The sequence below is a fragment of the Anser brachyrhynchus genome, assembly GCF_964034855.1.
Source record: "Anser brachyrhynchus genome assembly, chromosome: 30".
Taxonomy (NCBI): Eukaryota; Metazoa; Chordata; class Aves; order Anseriformes; family Anatidae; genus Anser; species Anser brachyrhynchus.
Genome location: NC_137723.1, coordinates 814,154 through 830,565, shown reverse-complemented (window position 1 = coordinate 830,565; position 16,412 = coordinate 814,154). Strand labels below are relative to the sequence as shown.

The following is a 16,412-nucleotide window of genomic DNA, read 5'->3' as shown; positions in this document are numbered from 1 at the left end:
TCGGCACCAAGCCGTGCTGGTTCAAGAAGCCCCAAGACTTCCAGACAACGTCTCAGGTCTCCCCAAGCACACAAAGCAAAAGTAAAGCAGACGTCCGGCTGCTCTGAGGACTCTGCGATTCTCCCTGTGTGGTGTTTGGTCCCATTGCTGACACAGCTGAAGGAGCTGCTCAGCAGCCTGTGCCCAGTGCACTCACAATATTATGATTATTGTCTTCAAGGACACCAGTGAAAACTGACAAAAATATCCATGGAGCTCTCTCCCCAAATATTACCTCCACATCCATGGGCATGCTCCATGCTGTGAAAGAGCTGAAACATTCAAAGGACACGTAAACTCTCCCCTGGAAACATCACCCCAGCCACTAACCTGACACCTCCAGTTCCACAATGGCTTCATCATACACATTAGCATTTTTCACAGTGCAGACGTACTGGCCATCATCAGAGGGTCTCAGCCCTGTGATTCGCAAGTCCAGGCTTCCAGCAGAGAGACCATCTCTGGCCAACTCTGTCCTCCCAGCATATGCCTCCATCTGCTCCCCGTACAGGTCCTCTCCATTGCGGTAGTGGTGCACTGTCTCAGAGATATCATCCCGGATCCACCTGACGTCCAAGGTGCGAGCATCCCGTTGAGGGGACAAGTGGCAGGGCAGCACGACATCCTGCCCCACGGTGGCAGTGAGAGGATGGTCTGGACCCTCCACTCTGAGCTGGGCTGGGCGATGGAGAAGGGCACAGAGAGGCAGTGAGATTTTGTCATTGTAAATTTAGGGGCAGTGAGTGACAAAGGGTGAGCTGTGCATGAGTTGGTGCGTGATCTGTCCCCCGTGTCCCATGGAAAACACTGGGGAAATGGAAGAGGGAGAGGGAGGACGTGCAGGAGAAGGAGGTGTGCTGGGAGTGGGAGCCCTCTCTGCAGCATTCAGGCAGGTGAAGAAGAGCCAGAAAGGGCAGTCAAGGCAGTGCCCATATTGCATGAAAGAACAAAAAAGAAAGCAAAACCCATTGGGGGCTGAGCTGTGGGCTCGGGTACCCCCTGCTCCAAGTCCGCTCCCCTGCCCCATGGCAGCACGTCTGTCAGGCCCAGGTGGAGAGCCCCCAGCAGCCCCACAGGATCCTACCTGAGCCCATCTGGAGGAGGAGCAGAGTGACGAGGGAAGTCAGGAGGCCCCTGGCATGGCCGGTGAGGATGGGGCGGCCACAGCCCCAGGGGAGCCCCATCTGTGCTGCAGCGGGAGCAGGAGCTGGGGGCAGAAGCTGGAGCAGAAGAGAGAGGGGACTGAGGGGCTGCAGGCACCGCAGGCGGATGGGGAAGGAGTCCCCTTGGGCCCGGGCACAGAGAGCCAGAGCCAGCAGCGCCTTGGGCAGGGCGCATAGCCTGTGCTTATCACAGGGTGGGGGACACAACAGGCGGCCCCCAGGGGTTCTTCTCCAAGGGAGGCCCACCAAGATAGATGTCCCTCACCACACCCAGCAGAGCTGCAGAAAGCACAAGGCTACGCCCAACTTCTCTGGTCTTTGCCCAGTTCCTGGCTGCAATAACCCTCTGGGAGCAGCTGTGCCCCTGGGGCAGCTGGGACAATTGTCCGTTGAGCTCTGCAGGGCTGGAACCACCATCCCATCGCAGCTGGGTGTCCAGCCCAGGGCCTTCAGCAAGCACGAGGGGCTTGTCCCCAGCAGGGGCCTCTCCAGACCTCCAGGGAAAGCCGCTGTCTGAGCTTGTTCATCTCCACCCATCTAAGGAGGAATCAAACAGGGAGCATTGGGACAATGCGGAGGTGCATAATGTTATCTCGAGACCTCTCCAAATTCTATCTTGGGGGTGTTTGGTCTTGGAATTTAAGCTGTCAAACATTGCCCCAGTTTCCAAGAAGGTCAGTGAAGAAGGCCCTGGGAATTACACCCTATCAGTGAACCCTATCTGTGCCCTGACTGCAGGATGGGCTTCACCGTTCCCTCGGCCTTCCTCCTCTGCCAGAAAAGCCACATGGGGCCCAGGCCCCATGTCTGCTCCGACTGCGGGAAAGCCTTTTGGGAGACCACGACCCTCTGCAGGCACCAGCGCATCCACACAGGTGAGAAGCCCTACCACTGCTCGTACTGCGAGAAAAGCTTTCGGGCCAGCTCAACCCTCATCATCCACCAGAGGAACCACACCGCGGAGATGGGGGGTCTTTGGGTCTCCATCCCCACGACATCGCAGCTCCTCCACGTCCCATCCATCCTAGAGCTTGCGTTTCGTTGCTGCTTGTGCCTTCAACTCCGAGCATAACTTTTACTGTTCCTCCCAAACAACCCTCTGAAGATGATTTGTGTGCATTGAGGAGGACCAGGCATGCAGCTGTTGGTCATGGCACAGCTTCTCGTAGTGCTTAGGGGAAGTGGTGGTCAGTCAGTCCCCAGTCCCGGGATGGCTTTGGGGATGGCTCCACTTGCTGAGGCAATTGGCTCTGGGGCAGACGCATTGTGCAGTGGAGCGGGGGATCGAGACAGGCAGGGCTTTTTTTTTGGCATCGAGGCCACTCGAAGCAGCCGAGGGAGTCTCCAGTACCCGGCAGCCCTCACGAGGGAGGCTGACAAGGCACAGGTGGAGCCAGCAACGCCCCCTCCCCGGCCGTTCAAAAGCAGCCCCTAGGGAGCGCGAGCGACCAGGAGCACGGTGACCAGGACGGGCAAACAGGGTGTGGTGCATCAGAAGGGCAGGGCGCGGCAGTTTGTGTGGCAGTGCGCACAGGCAGGGTGAGCAGGGAGGGCCACTCACAGCTCTATTGCAGCGGTCTTTCCCTCCGGTACTTGTAACCTGCCTGCAAGGAACCTGGCCATGGTATCAACCAGGCAGAAAACCATGGCCTCCGCATCTCTTGCGGCCTCTCCAGCCACAGTCACGGATGTGGCTACTCAGACGGAGGGCTCGGGGAAACACGCAGCCATCCAGGTCTTGGGCTGCAGGGTGTGCCCGAGTCTTCTGTCAGTATCCGACAGCAGCGGCGAGGGGTATGCCTGTGGGAGGTGTGCCCAGGTTGAAGAGCTGCTCAGCCAGGTAGCGGAGCTTCGGGAGGAGGTGAGCAGGCTCAGGAGCATGAGGGAGTCAGAGAGGGAAATTGACTGGTGGAGGTGTACTCTGCCCTCTCTGAGACAGACTCACAAGCCTGCCACAGCACAGGTGTCTCCTGCTACGCAGAAGACAAAAGTTCCCTCATCCCGCCAGGCAGTAGGAGGAGACCTAGGCCAAGGGGGGAGGAATGGAGGCAGGTTCCTGCTCGGGATGGTAGATGAGCCCTGTCCCTGCCCACCTCACCCTCACCTTCCCACCTTCCCATCTACTCTTCCCATCTACCCTTATCTAACAGGTATGAGGGTCTAGAACACGACATTCAGAACAACAAAGTAGATGAAAGCCTGTCCCAGTTGGAAAGGGTGCCTAAGGCAAGGCAACCTACCCCCCACATTGCTACACCATCTGTCAAAAAAGAAAGAAGGGTTATTGTCATGGGGGACTCCCTTTTGAAAGGGACAGAGGGCCCAATATACCGACCTGACCCTACCCACAGGGAAGTCTGTTGCCTCCCTGGGGCTCGGGTGAGAGACTTCACTAAGAAAGTCAAGTGCCTGGTACGGCCCACCGACTACTACCTGCTACTGGTCTTTCAGGCTGGTAATGACGAGGTAGCAACGAGAAGTCTGAGAGCGATTGACTTTAGGGCTTTGGGGTGACTACTTAAAGGATCAGGGGCACAGGTTGTGTTTGCCTCTGTCCTTCCGATAGGGGGGATCAATGCTGACAAGCAGACTCATCACATTAACACGTGGCTTCGGGACTGGTGCAACCAGCAGAATTTTGGGTTTTTCGATCATGGGAAGGTCTACGTGACACCGGGCCTGCTGGCACCAGATGGGATGTGCCTTTCTCAGAGAGAGGTGAGGATTTTTGCTCAGGAGTTGGCAGGGCTGATAGATAGAGCTTTAAAGTAGAGTCGAAGAGGGAAGGGGATAAAACCAGGCATGCCGGTGGCGAGCTAAGGGATGGTGTGCTAGAATCAGAGGGACTGTGTCCTAGTGAGGCCCTTCAGTCGGCTACACAAGGTGCTGCGTGTAGGGAGGTGCATTTGAAGTGCTTCTACACAAACGCACGCAGTATGAGGAATAAAATGGATGAGCTAGAAGTCTTGGCCCAGTCCCACAGCTACGACATCATCGGCATAAGCGAAACCTGGTGGGATGAGTCCTGTGGCTGGTGTGTTGCAATAGATGGTTACAGGCTCTTCAGGAGGGACAGGCAGGGTAGGCGAGGTGGCAGGGTGGCAACGTATGTTAAGCATGGGCTGAACTGTGTGGAACTTCAAGTTGGTGATGGCAAAGTTGAGAGCCTCTGGGTAAGGATTAAGGGACGAACAAACAAAGGGGATGTCGTTGTGGGAGTCTATTACAGACCACCTGGCCAGGACGACAACGCCGATGAATTATTCTTTGCAGAACTAAGAGATGCCTCAAGATTAACTCCCCTTGTCCTTATGGGGGATTTCAACTTGCCAGATGTCAGCTGGGATTACCACACGGCTGACACGAGCAAGTCCAGGAGGTTCATAAAGCACCTAGATGATAACTTCTTGATGCAGGTGCTAAAGGAGCCAGCTAGGAAAGGTGCCCTCCTAGATCTGTTGCTCGAGAACAGAGAGGGTCTTGTGGGAGACGTGGCAAATGGCAGCCGTCTCAGTCATAGTGACCATGAAGTGCTTGAGTTTAGAATTTATGGTGATAGAAGGAAAACTGCCACCAAAACTTCAGCCCTGGATATGGGGAAAGCAGACTTCAGGCTGCTCAGGGAACTAGTCAGCAAGGTCCCCTGGGAAACTGCTTTTGAAGGCATTGGCGTCCATCAGTGCTGGTCAATCTTTAAGCACTGCCTCCTAAAAGCACAAGATCAGGCAATTCCAAAATATTGGAAGTCAGGCAGGCGGGGCAGAAGGCCGGCCTGGCTGACCAGGGATCTTCTACTGGAGCTTAGGTGAAAAAAGAAAGTGTATGGCTGCTGGAAGAAGGGTCAGGCGACGAGGAAGGAATACAGGGATGCTGTTCGTGTTTGTAGGGAGAAAATTCATGTGGCCAAAGCCCAACTAGAGTTGACGCTGGCCATGTCTGTGGGAGACGATAAAAAAAGTTTTTTTAGATATGTGAACAGAAAAAGGAGAACCAAAGAAAACATAGGTCCGCTACTAGATGGGGAAGGTCTCCTCACAGACAATGACATAGGCAAAGCAAAGACATTTAACGCCTCTGTCTTCGCCTCTGTCTTCAACACTGATGATGAGCTTCAGGACCCAGGGTACCTCGAGCTGGAGGACCATGACGGTGGGAATGACAAACTCCCAACCGACCCTGAATGTGTGCGGGATTTGCTGCTCCATCTGGATCCATACAAGTCCATAGGTCCGGATGGGATTCATCCCAGGGTGCTTAAAGAGCTGACTGACGTCATCGCAGGACCTCTCTCAATTATTTTTCAACGATCTTGGGAATATGGTGAGGTCCCATTGGACTGGAAGCTGGCAAATGTTGTGCCAGTTTTCAAGAAGGGTAAGAAAGAAGACCCTAGCAATTACAGGCCAGTCAGTCTCATGTCAGTGCCTGGTAAAATTATGGAGAGGATGATCCTTGAAGTTATTGAAGCGCACCTGGCGGACAATGCAGTCATTGGTCCCAGCCAAGATGGGTTCATGAGGGGTAGGTCCTGCCTAACAAATTTGATTTCCTTTTATGATAAGATCACCCATCTAGTCGATCAAGGGAAACCAGCTGATGTGATCTTTTTGGACTTCAGCAAAGCTTTTGACATGGTTTCCCATAGGATCCTACAGGACAAAATGTCCAGCATACAACTTAATAAAAACATCATAGGATGGGTGAGCAATTGGCTGATGGGCAGGGCTCAAAGGGTTGTGGTAAATGGGGCCACATCAGGCTGGCGGATGGTCACTGGTGGGGTCCCTCAGGGCTCATTTTAGGGCCAGTCCTCTTCAATGTTTTTATAAATTATTTGGATGTAGGACTAGAAGGTATTTTGAGCAAATTTGCCAATGACACCAAACTTGGAGGAGTTGTGGACTCAGATGAGGGTGGAAAGGCCTTGCAGAGAGATCTGGACAGATTGGAGAGTTGGGCGATCACCAACAACATGAAGTTTAACAAGAGCAAGGGCTGGGTCCTGCACCTGGGATGGGGCAACCCTGGCTATACGTATAGACTGGAGGATGAGACGCTGGAGCGCAGCCCCGCAGAGAGGGATCTGGGGGTTGTGGTTGACAGCAAGCTGAACATGAGCCAGCAGTGTGCCCTGGCAGCAAAGAGGGCAAACCGTATCCTGGGGTGCATCAAGCACGGCATTGCTAGTTGGTCGAGGGAAGCGATTGTCCTGCTCTACTCTGTGATGGTGTGGCCTCACCTTGATTACTGTGTGCAGTTCTGGGCACCACGGTACAAAAAGGACATGAAACTATTGGAGAGTGTCCAGAGGAGGGCTACAAAGATGGTGAAGGGCCTAGAGGGGAAGAAGTATGAGGAGCAGCTGAGGTCACTGGGCCTGTTCAGCCTGGAGAAGAGGAGGCTGCGGGAGGACCTCATCACAGTCTACAACTTCCTCGCGAAGGGGAGTGGAGAGGCAGGTGACCTATTCTCCGTTATCACCAGTGATAGGACCCATGGGAATGGTGTTAAGCTGAGGCAGGGAAAGTTTAGGCTGGACATCAGGAAGAGGTTCTTCACCGAGAGGGTGGTCGCATGCTGGAACAGGCTCCCCAGGGAAGTAGTCACTGCACCAAACCTGTCTGAATTTAAGAAATGATTGGACTGTGCACTTAGTCACATGGTCTAAACTTTTGGGTAGACCTGTGCGGTGCCAGGAGTTGGACTTGATGATCCTTATGGGTCCCTTCGAACTCGGGATATTCTATGATTCTATGGTGGGAGCCCAGTGGGATGGAGAACGATTGGGTTAGGGGATAGTAGGACAGAGGCAGGATGGGGGATGATGAGGTTTGAGGATGGTGGGAGCCCAGTGAAACAGAGGATGATGGGGTTTTGGAGATGGTGAGACCTCACTGGGATGAAGGTGGATGGGGTTTGTGGTGGTGGATTTCCACTGGAATGGAAGACAACGGAATTTTGGGAGATGGGAATGTTCTGGGAGGAAGGAGTATGGGGTTTAGGGATGGTGGGATCTCAGTGGGATCTCAGTGGGATAAAGGATGAGGGGTTTTGGGGATGGTGAGACCCGACGTGAATGGAGATGGATGGTGGTGTTTGGAGACGGCTCAGCTTGGCTCATGTATTGAGAACCAGATGGAGGAGAGCATCTGTGTCTCCGCATTGTGTAGCTGGGTTCAAAGATTCTTCTTAGCTTCCCACCTTCATAGATTGAAACCTTCAAAGAGGCCAAAGGAGTCCTGCAGCCACGGAGGCTCCATCTCACTGAGGTTCGGTCTGCTTGGATCACCTGCTTCTATCGGATGCAGTGTCTTCCAAAGACACGTTTCCTTCCCCAGTTTCCCCACCATGTCTGCTCTTGATTTTAATGCTGCGATGTTTAAAATACACCCCAACGAGTTTGACTCAAGAGTGTCTGTCTTTTTCCATGCTTGCTTTAAAATGAGGTGGAATAAAGTGGAAGTGGTTTTCTGGGAGTGCAGGTTTGTTATTGATTGCTGAGAGTTGGGGGAATCTGGGGTGGTCCTGTGGCTCCTGCATGCCCATCTCATGAAGAATTTGGGTGCTGGGAAGTGAAACACTGCAGCAGGTTGTGTGCTGGGGCATGGAGGTGGCTTGCAAGGACCTGAGGGACAGCTTCGAGGCTGAGGCCACCTGCTGCCTGTGCTTGGAGGACTTCCAAGAGCTTGTGATGCCCCCTGTGGGCACAGCCGGGGAGCTGGGGAACAGGGGTCAGCTGAAGCTGAGGTTCCTCCTGGCTCTTGACTCCCAGGACCAACACCAAAGAGACGGTCTGCTGCAAGACACCTTCCCAGGCAGCAAAGCCTGAGGACAGAAAGCACCCAGGAAATGCCACTGCCAGACTCCATCTTCGCATGCAAAACTTTATTTGCCACAGTCCTGCTACTGCTGTGCCTTGATGTGCTCCAGAGGAGGGAACAAAGAGCCCCCACAGGCTGCTCATGCTCAGCAGCAGGCACAGAGCAAAGATCAACCCCAAACTAGGAGGCAAAGGTGGCCTGCAATGGCCGGCAGCACACGGTGACCACATCCCTTGCACTGGGGTTCTGCAAGCAGTGCAAGCAGAGGGGAGAGGCGCGTGGAGAGCTGCTGTAGCCCCTGTGCTGCCCACTGGGGCTCAGAGGCAGGGTGAGACCCATGGGCGCCATCAGGGCTTGTGCCCCAGCACAGGAGTTCCGTGCAGGGTAGAGCCCAGGGTCTGCAAGGGGCCTGGCCCCTGCTTGCAGCATCCCAGCCCTCCTCCAGCAGCAGGGAGGAACACGGGGCAGCTTCTGGCCCCATTGTCCCTCATTCCTGTGCTGCTCGTGCAGGATCAAGGAGAGGTGATCCAGGAGTGGGTGGAGAAGGGCAGGAGCCCTCCAGGGCTGGGGATGTGGTCTGGGGGGTGCTGTCCCTCAGGCACAGCTGAATTCCCAGTGTCCTCAGCCAGAACCAGGGGCGGATGCTCTCCCCATTGAAGGAGGCTGCTGTGAAAGTGAAGATCTCGACGCCGTTGTCAGCGTTGATAAAAGACACCTGCTGCTGGGTACAGTCCAGACAGACCCAGATCCTCGTGGGGACAGGGGACAGGGACAAGTGGGTGGGAGGAGATGTGAGAGACATGAGCTGTCCTTCTTTGTACTGCACAGCCCAGATCCCTTCTTCAGTGCACCTTTTGAAATACCCCTTCCTCTTCACAGATGCCCTGCCCACCCCCACAGCCCACAAAGAATACTTTTCCCTCTTCCCCTCCACGTCCACCTCCCAGAAGTGTCTCCCCTCTCTGAACTCCTCATGGCCCAGGACGCACCACCGGTTGTTAAATCTCTCCGGTGTGTCAGGAACCTGCTGCCATTCCCTTTCCCATCTCACACTGCTGTTGTCCTGAGACAGGACAAGCAGGGGATGAGCCGTGTGCGGATCCAGGGTCACCTTCACTGCAGGGACAGAAGGAGCCAGGCCATCAGGGGCAGAGCTCAGCCCTGGGCAGGCTTTCCCCAGCTCGGGGCCAGGAGCTGCCCCACGGGGCACGAGATGGGGCACCTCTTGGCTCCTGAACATGCCCCAGCAAGGACAGGAGAAGCACAGCAGAGGACACCCCAGTGCACACCTACCTCGATTATGAGACATCAGAAACCTTCTCCATGCTGGAAGGAGAGGGGAGAGCTGGTCACAACCCATGGCCAGTGCCCAGTGGGTGTGGGCAGGGTGAGGGGCCAGCCCTGGGCTGCTCTGTCCCAGCTGCCCACCCTCCCCTGCACATCGCCTTGGTGTTGACCTGGGGCCCAAGCACGGGGACACTCACCCAGCTCTGCAGCTAGTTGTGCTGGAAAACGAAGAGAAAAGCAAGGCATGATGAGAGGCGGAGCTGCTCAACCCACAGCTTCTGCCATGGAAAGATGCCAAGTCTTTGGATTTGTGAAGTGAGTCTTACCCATCTTTGCATCTTTTCTCACTGGAAAAGGAAAGGAAAAGCAATGCATGATCAGAGAGGAGTGCTTCAAATTCCATGACTAATTCCATGGCTAGACCCCAAATTTCTTTGCCCTGGTGAGTGGGCACAGACAGTCCTGCTCTCAAACCGGGACGGACCGGATTAACAGGGAGCAAGACCCAGCTTTGAGCAAGGCTCGTGCACGTGAAGTAGTAAGGACAGACACTTGTGCAGCTCTCTGCACCGTGCCACCAAAACACAAGTGGAAGTGAATGGGGACGGGTGGAGGACGTCCCTGGCCCGGAAGTGTCAGTGCAGAGCGGGGCAGCCCCGCAGCTCACTCCCCGTCCCCACCTTGATCCCCGTTCCTTTCAGCCATCCCGGCCGTGTCCCGTGCCCAGGGCAGCCCCAGCCCCAGCACTCCCCACTCCCCCGTCAGGTTCCAGCTGCTCCTCCAGCACCCCCGAGCCACCAGCACACAAGCACACACAGCCCACCCAGCCCAGTCCCTCCCTCAGGGACACCACTTCCCCAGGGGCTGGGGGCAGGGACTGCAAGGACTCACCCAGCTCTCGGCTCTGTGTCACTGAAAAGCAAAGGCGGAGGAACAGGAGGTCAGCAGAGCAGCTTGGTTGCTCGGTGGGAACATCTGCAGGGGGTCTGGGCCTTCCCACCAGCCCCACGCTGCACCCATGCTCCCTGGCCTCCCACCCAAGGCCCCTTGCCTTCTCCCCTGCCTTCGTTGCCCAAGGCAGAGGCCAAGAGGATCCTAAGGCCTTTGGGATCCCCAGGAGAACATTCCCTTCCTCCTCCTACGCACCTCCCTGGGTCAGGGCTCAGCCCCGCTCCAGACCCACGTGGGTCCCTGCAGAACACCTCCCTCTGCTCCATCCCTGCCCTGCCAGCTTACCTTTCTTTCGAAATAAATAAACCCCGAGGCCAATGGATGCAGCCAAAAGCACGAGGACCAGAGCCAGAGCCACCTTCCAGGGCTGGGCGTTGTGGAAGAAGGGAGCTGAGAAAAGGCACAAGGAAAAGGGGTGCGTTTCCATGCCCCAGGGTGGAAAAGCAAGACCCAGTCTTCTTCTGGTTTAGGACAAGTGCAGGGGCCAGGAACACCTCCCGCTGGCTGTGCTATTTGTACCTGCGATGTGCAGGGACGATTCCCGCTCCTGCTGGATGTGGCTGCTCCTGACCACGCACGACAGGGGCCCCTCCACGCTCCCAGTCACGATGACGGCACTTTCGATTTCAAAGAGCCCCTCCTGGTCCTGGGAATGTGTCTGGGAGACTGAGGGCAGATGCTGCCCACGAGCATCCCTCCACAGCAGCTGCGGCAGCGGGTACCAGCCGACCGATCGACAGAGCACCCGGACACCTCCGGCCTCGTAGCCCACCAGGGAGAAGTGGGGGTCAGTGCCTGTGGCTGGGGGAAGAGCGTGTGGCTGGGGCTTGACTTGGGGAGGGATTCAGTTCCAAGGCAAAGACCCCATCTGCTCCCATGCCAGACACAGCGCAGCACAGCCACAGCTCCAGGGGCTCAGGGACCAGGCTCTCCACGCACCCACCCTCACCCCAAACCACCCTGGCTGGTGTTGGACCCAGAGAGCAGAGCTGCACAATGCCAGTGGCCCCAAATTGCCCAGAAAACCCAGGTGCCGAGGTCCAGGACCTTCAGGCAGTGTCTCAGCACCAAGCCGTGCTGGTTCAAGAAGCCCCAAGACTTCCAGACAACGTCTCAGGTCTCCCCAAGCACACAAAGCAAAAGTAAAGCAGACGTCCGGCTGCTTAGAGGACTCTGCGATTCTCCCTGTGTGGTGTTTGGTCCCATTGCTGACAAAGCTGAAGGAGCTGCTCAGCAGCCTGTGCCCACTGCCCTCACAATATCATGATTATTGTCTTCAAGGACACCAGTGAAAACTGACAAAAATATCCATGCAGCTCTCTCCCCAAATATTACCTCCACATCCATGGGCATGCTCCATGCTGTGAAAGAGCTGAAACATTCAAAGGACACGTAAACTCTCCCCTGGAAGCATCACCCCAGCCACTAACCTGACACCTCCAGCTCCACTATAACTTCATGATAAGCATCAGCATCTCCCACAGTGCAGAGGTACAGGCCATCATCAGAGGGTCTCACCATGGTGATTCGCACGTCCAGGCTTCCAGCAGAGAGATCATCTCTGGCCAACTCTGTCCTCCCGGCATATGCCTCCATCTGCTCCCCGTACAGGTCCTCTCCATTGCGGTAGTGGTGCACTGTCTCAGAGAACTCATCCCGGATCCACCTGACATCCAAGCTGCGAGCATCCCGTTGAGGGGACAAGTGGCAGGGCAGCACGACATCCTGCCCCACGGTGGCAGTGAGAGCCTGGTCTGGTCCCACCACTCTGAGCTGGGCTGGGCAAAGGAGAAGGGCACAGAGAGGAGGTGAGATTTTGCCATCGCAAATTTATGGGCAGTGAGTGACAAAGGGCGAGCTGTGTGTGAGTTGGTGAGTGCTGTGTTCCCCGTGCCCCATGGGAAACCACCGGGGAAACAGGAGAGGGAGAGGGAGGACGTGCAGGAGAAGGAGGTGTGCTGGGAGTGGGAGCCTTCTCTGCAGCATTCGGGCAGGTGAAGAAGAGCCAGAAAGGGCAGACAAGGCAGCGCCCGTATTGTGTGAAAGAACCAAAGTGAAAGTGAAACCCATCTGGGGCCGAGCTGTGGGCTCGGGTTCCCCCTGCCCCACGGCTGCTCCCCTGCCCTGTGGCAGCATGTCTGCATGCACAGGCGGGACAGACCCCAGCAGCCCTGCAGGATCCTACCTGAGCCCATCTGGAGGAGGAGCAGAGTGACGAGGGAAGTCAGGAGGCCCCTGGCATGGCTGGTGAGGCTGGGGCAGCCTCAGCCCCAGGGGAGCCCCATCTGAGAGAGAGGTCCCCCAGGGGGTAGGCGGCCCCCCCAGGGGTTCTTCTCCAAGGGAGCCCCACCAAGATAAATGTCCCTCACGGCACCCAGCAGAGCTGCAGAAAGCACAAGGCTATGCCCAACTTCCCCAACCTTTGCCCTCTTCCTGGCGTCAAGAAGCCTCTTGGAAGAGCTCTGCCCCTGGGCCAATGTCCGAGGAGCTCTGCAGGGCTGTCACCACCATCCCATCGCAGCTGGGTGCCCAGTACACTGCCTTCAGCAAGCACGAGGGGCTTGTCCCCAGCAGGGGCCTCTCCAGACCTCCAGGGAAAGCCGCTGTCTGAGCTTGTTCATCTCCACCCATCTAAGGAGGAATCAGACAGTGAGCAATGGGAAAATGTGGAGAGATGGCAGTGAAGAGCTGAGCAGGATCACAGGCTGCAGGGAATGGGGCACAGCTGGGTGCTGAGCCTGGAGCTGCCACCCTTTGACCAGGGTGCTGAAGGCAAAGAGCCAGCCCTGCTCCAGGCTCCAGTAAAGCAGCTGTGGCAGAAGGTTGTCTCAGATGGGCAGGGACCTTCTTCTAGAGCTTAGGTGGATAAGGAAAGTTTCTGTTTGCTGGAAGTGAGGTCAGGCAATGTGGAAGGACTACAGAGATACTGTTTGCTTTTGTAGGGAGAAAATTCATATGGCCAAAGTTCAATTTGAGTTGAAGCTGGACAGTACTGTAAGGGGCAACAAAATGGATTATTTTTTGAACTCTCTTAACAGCAGAAGTAGGATGAGAGAAAACATTGGTCTGTTACTTGATGGGGATGCTCAAACAGGGTCATCAACTTCACAGAGCTGTTTAATGTTTTCTTTGCCTTCGTCTTCAACACTGATGCTGGGCTGTGGGACCCCAGGTGCCCTGAGCTGGAGGACAGTGACTGCAGGAACGATAAACTCCCAACAAACCCTGAATTTGTGTGGAATTTGCTGCTCCAGATGGAAGGCCCTGAAGATGCTGCAGGAACTGGGGCATCTCCCCTGGGAGGAGAGGCTGAGGGAGCTGGGCCTGCTCTGCCTGGAGTAGAGGAGGCTCAGGGGGAGCCCATCAAGGTCCACAAATCCCCGAAGGAAGGGTGCAGATAGGACAGGGCCAGGCTCTTCTCACTGGTGCCAGGACAAGAGGCAATGGGCACAAACTGGAGCACAAGAGGCTCTGTCTGAACATCAGGAAGTGCTTTATAGTGTGTCACAGAGCACTGGCACCAGTTGAGAGTTTTGGAGTCTCCCTCCCTATAGATCACCAAAGGCCACCTGCATGTGGTCCTGGGCGACGTGCTCTGCATGTCCCTGCGTGAGCAGGGGGGTTGGACCCAATGGACCCAGAGGTGCCTTCTGACCACAACCATTCTGTGATTCTGTAATGTCCTTTTATGACGATCAAGTCAATTCCCTTGAGGGTAGAGAGGCCTTGCAGAGAGATGTTGACAGATGAGAGCACGGTACAATTGCCAATAAAATTGGTGTATGAAATTTAACAAGTGTAAATGCTGGATTCTGCACCTGTGGTGGTGTAATCCTGGGTGCATGTCTAGCGGCTGGAGTGCGAGTGGAAAGAGATCCAGGGTTGGTGGTAAGCTAAATGTGAGCCGAGAGTGTGCCCTAGTGGCCAAAAGGGCCAACTGTATTCTGGGTGCATGGAGCCAAGAGAAAGGATTGACCCCGCTCTACGAAGCACTGGTGTGGCCGCATCTGGAATTCTGTGTGCAGCTTTGGGCACCACGATATAAGAAGGACACCAAATAGCAGAATGTGTGCGAAGGAGGGCAACAGAGACGGTGAAAGGACTGCAGGCAAGGCGTGTGAGGAGCGGCTGAAGGCACTTGGCTTGTTGAGCCCAGAGCAGAGGAGATGTAGGGGAGGCCTCGCGGCGGCCCACAGCTTCCTGATGAGGGGAACGGAGGGGCAGGTGCCGGTCTCTGCTCTCTGGGGCCAGCGACAGGGCCCGAGGGAACGGCATGGAGCTGCCACAGGGGAGGCTCAGGCCGGCTGTTCGGAAAAGGTTCTTCCCCGAGAGGGTGGTCGGGCACAGGAACAGGCTCCCCAGGGATGTGGCCACAGCCCTGAGCCTGCTGCAGCTCAAGGAGCATTTGGAAAAGGCTCTCAGGCACAGGGTCTGATTTTTGGGTGGTCCTGGTGGGTCCCTTCGAACTGGGGCTGTTCTGCGATTCCAGCCTCCCGCGGGGGGACGCGCCGGGGTCGAAGCCGGGGAGAGCCACTGGAGCCGGAAGGGGGCCCGGGGCACCGCCCGCAGCGCTTTCGCTTTCGCTTTCCGCTTCTCGGAACCCGCCGGGACCGGGATCTGCCCGGCGCCCGGTGACGTCAGGAGAGATTCTAAGTCGCCATTGGCGGGTTGGCGGCGGCGGCATCAATTGCTGCGCGGGGCTCAGAGCGGAGCGGGGCAATGGGGCCGGGGCGGGTGGGGGGCTTGGGGCTGCTGCCGGGTCTGCGGCTGCTGTTGGGGGTCCTGGGCGACGAGTGGTGAGTGCGGGCGGGGCCGGGCATTCCCGGCACCGGGACCCCCCGGGCCTCCCCTTCCCCTCCCGGGCCCCCCTGGGAGGGGAATGGAAAAAGGCCCCCGCTCAGTGCTGCACGTCAGCGAGCCCCCTTCTTACCTGCGTCACCTCCCCAGGTGCCCTTACACAATAGGTTTGAGGCTCTGGAGCTTGGGGGACAGGTAGGTGAGGATGTGGGGGAGGGTCCACACAGGAGGTTATCAAGGGCAAGAAAGTCGACTGCGCGCCTCAAGACTGCCTCCACCAAGAAGGAAAGAACGAGGACCTTGCGCGGATCGGTTGCAGCGAGGGCTCCTGGCCTGGAGGCAGACGGAGCCAACCCCTAAACTCCCCCCCCCCAATAGTGTGGCGCAGAGCCATTTGGTCTGAGAGGCTCCTGGGAGTCTCTGAGGGAGATGGATAGGAGGTGTCAACCTGCCCCTACTGAGGCCCAGCAGCCCCCTCCTAAGTCCCTGCAAGGGGTTGTAGCTGATCCAGCTGCTCAGCTGCAGGACAGAGGACTCAACCACCCACGAGAGGAAAGGGGTTGGACCCTCATCTCAGCTCGAAGCAGAAGGAGGCATCTGCCCCCAACACCCACAGTGCCACCAACCCCCACGGTGTCCCTGGGTAACAGGTTCGAGGCTTTTGGTCAGGAAAGGGATGAGGGTCTGGACAGTAGTTGGAAGCTGGGCCCCGAGAAGCATGTCAAGGTCAAGGGAAGTACCAAGCATAGGGAGCGGTGCCGGACGGGGCGCTGCATCCAAACCAGTGCCACACAAAAAAAGGGCGGTCAAAAAAAAAAAAGCAAGGTCAAAGGATCTGCACAGGAGACCAAGTGATGGGGGAGTCAAATGGCAGGATGGATGTCACCACGCCACTATGGATGTGGCCAATAAGGTGACAGCTATGTTCCCACCAGCAGCCCAGAAATAAACACAAGGTTTTTGGGGTGTTGTGGGTTTCTGAAGATCATGTGTTCCAGGCTATAGTCAGCTTGTGAGCCCTCTCTGTCGAGTAACGCAAAGGAAGAACCATTTTGAGCACAGCTTTGAGCAACCAGCCTGGATCCCTGAAATCCTGCCTCGGTCACTGGGTCACAAACCAGTGGCCACCAGTGCTCCCAGTGCAGCCCCCAGACCCACCCATGATCCCTAAGACCCTTTCCAGTGCCCTAGAACACACACCAGTGCTCCAGTATGCCCCCTTCCCCCTACCCCCCAAAACACTGCCTGGCTTACTGGGGCACACACCAGTGACCCCCAGTGCTCCCTGTCCAAGTGTCTTCCCTCCAGACCGATTTGGTCCCGCACCCCCTAGACACTCCCCCTTTTACTTTCA

At 56.5% G+C, this 16,412-nt stretch overlaps 2 protein-coding genes across 3 annotated transcripts in view; both read right to left on the bottom strand.

Annotated features, from left to right (window-relative positions):
- Positions 1–1,890, bottom strand: part of LOC308184283 (butyrophilin subfamily 1 member A1-like) — a 16,628-nt gene extending 14,738 nt beyond the window's left edge. Inside the window, exons 1-2 of the mRNA XM_080571298.1 lie at positions 1,124–1,890; positions 370–717 (exon numbers count right to left, since the gene is read on the bottom strand). Of these exons, the coding sequence (XP_080427424.1) occupies positions 370–717; positions 1,124–1,223 (448 nt within the window). The 5' untranslated portion in view covers positions 1,224–1,890. The remainder of the gene's footprint in view (positions 1–369; positions 718–1,123) is intronic.
- The window catches only part of LOC308184284 (butyrophilin subfamily 1 member A1-like), a 20,171-nt gene extending 3,759 nt beyond the window's left edge, over positions 1–16,412 (bottom strand). The window contains exons 1-9 of one of the 2 annotated variants that reach the window (XM_080571299.1): positions 12,447–16,412; positions 11,692–12,039; positions 10,781–11,062; positions 10,547–10,651; positions 10,202–10,222; positions 9,637–9,657; positions 9,508–9,528; positions 9,317–9,349; positions 8,086–9,139 (exon numbers count right to left, since the gene is read on the bottom strand). In XM_080571299.1, the coding sequence (XP_080427425.1) occupies positions 8,511–9,139; positions 9,317–9,349; positions 9,508–9,528; positions 9,637–9,657; positions 10,202–10,222; positions 10,547–10,651; positions 10,781–11,062; positions 11,692–12,039; positions 12,447–12,456 (1,470 nt within the window). In that variant the 5' untranslated portion in view covers positions 12,457–16,412 and the 3' untranslated portion in view covers positions 8,086–8,510. Of the gene's footprint in view, positions 1–8,085; positions 9,140–9,316; positions 9,350–9,507; positions 9,529–9,636; positions 9,658–10,201; positions 10,223–10,546; positions 10,652–10,780; positions 11,063–11,691; positions 12,040–12,446 lie in introns of those variants that run through there. The other variant, XM_080571300.1, reaches the window with a different exon arrangement.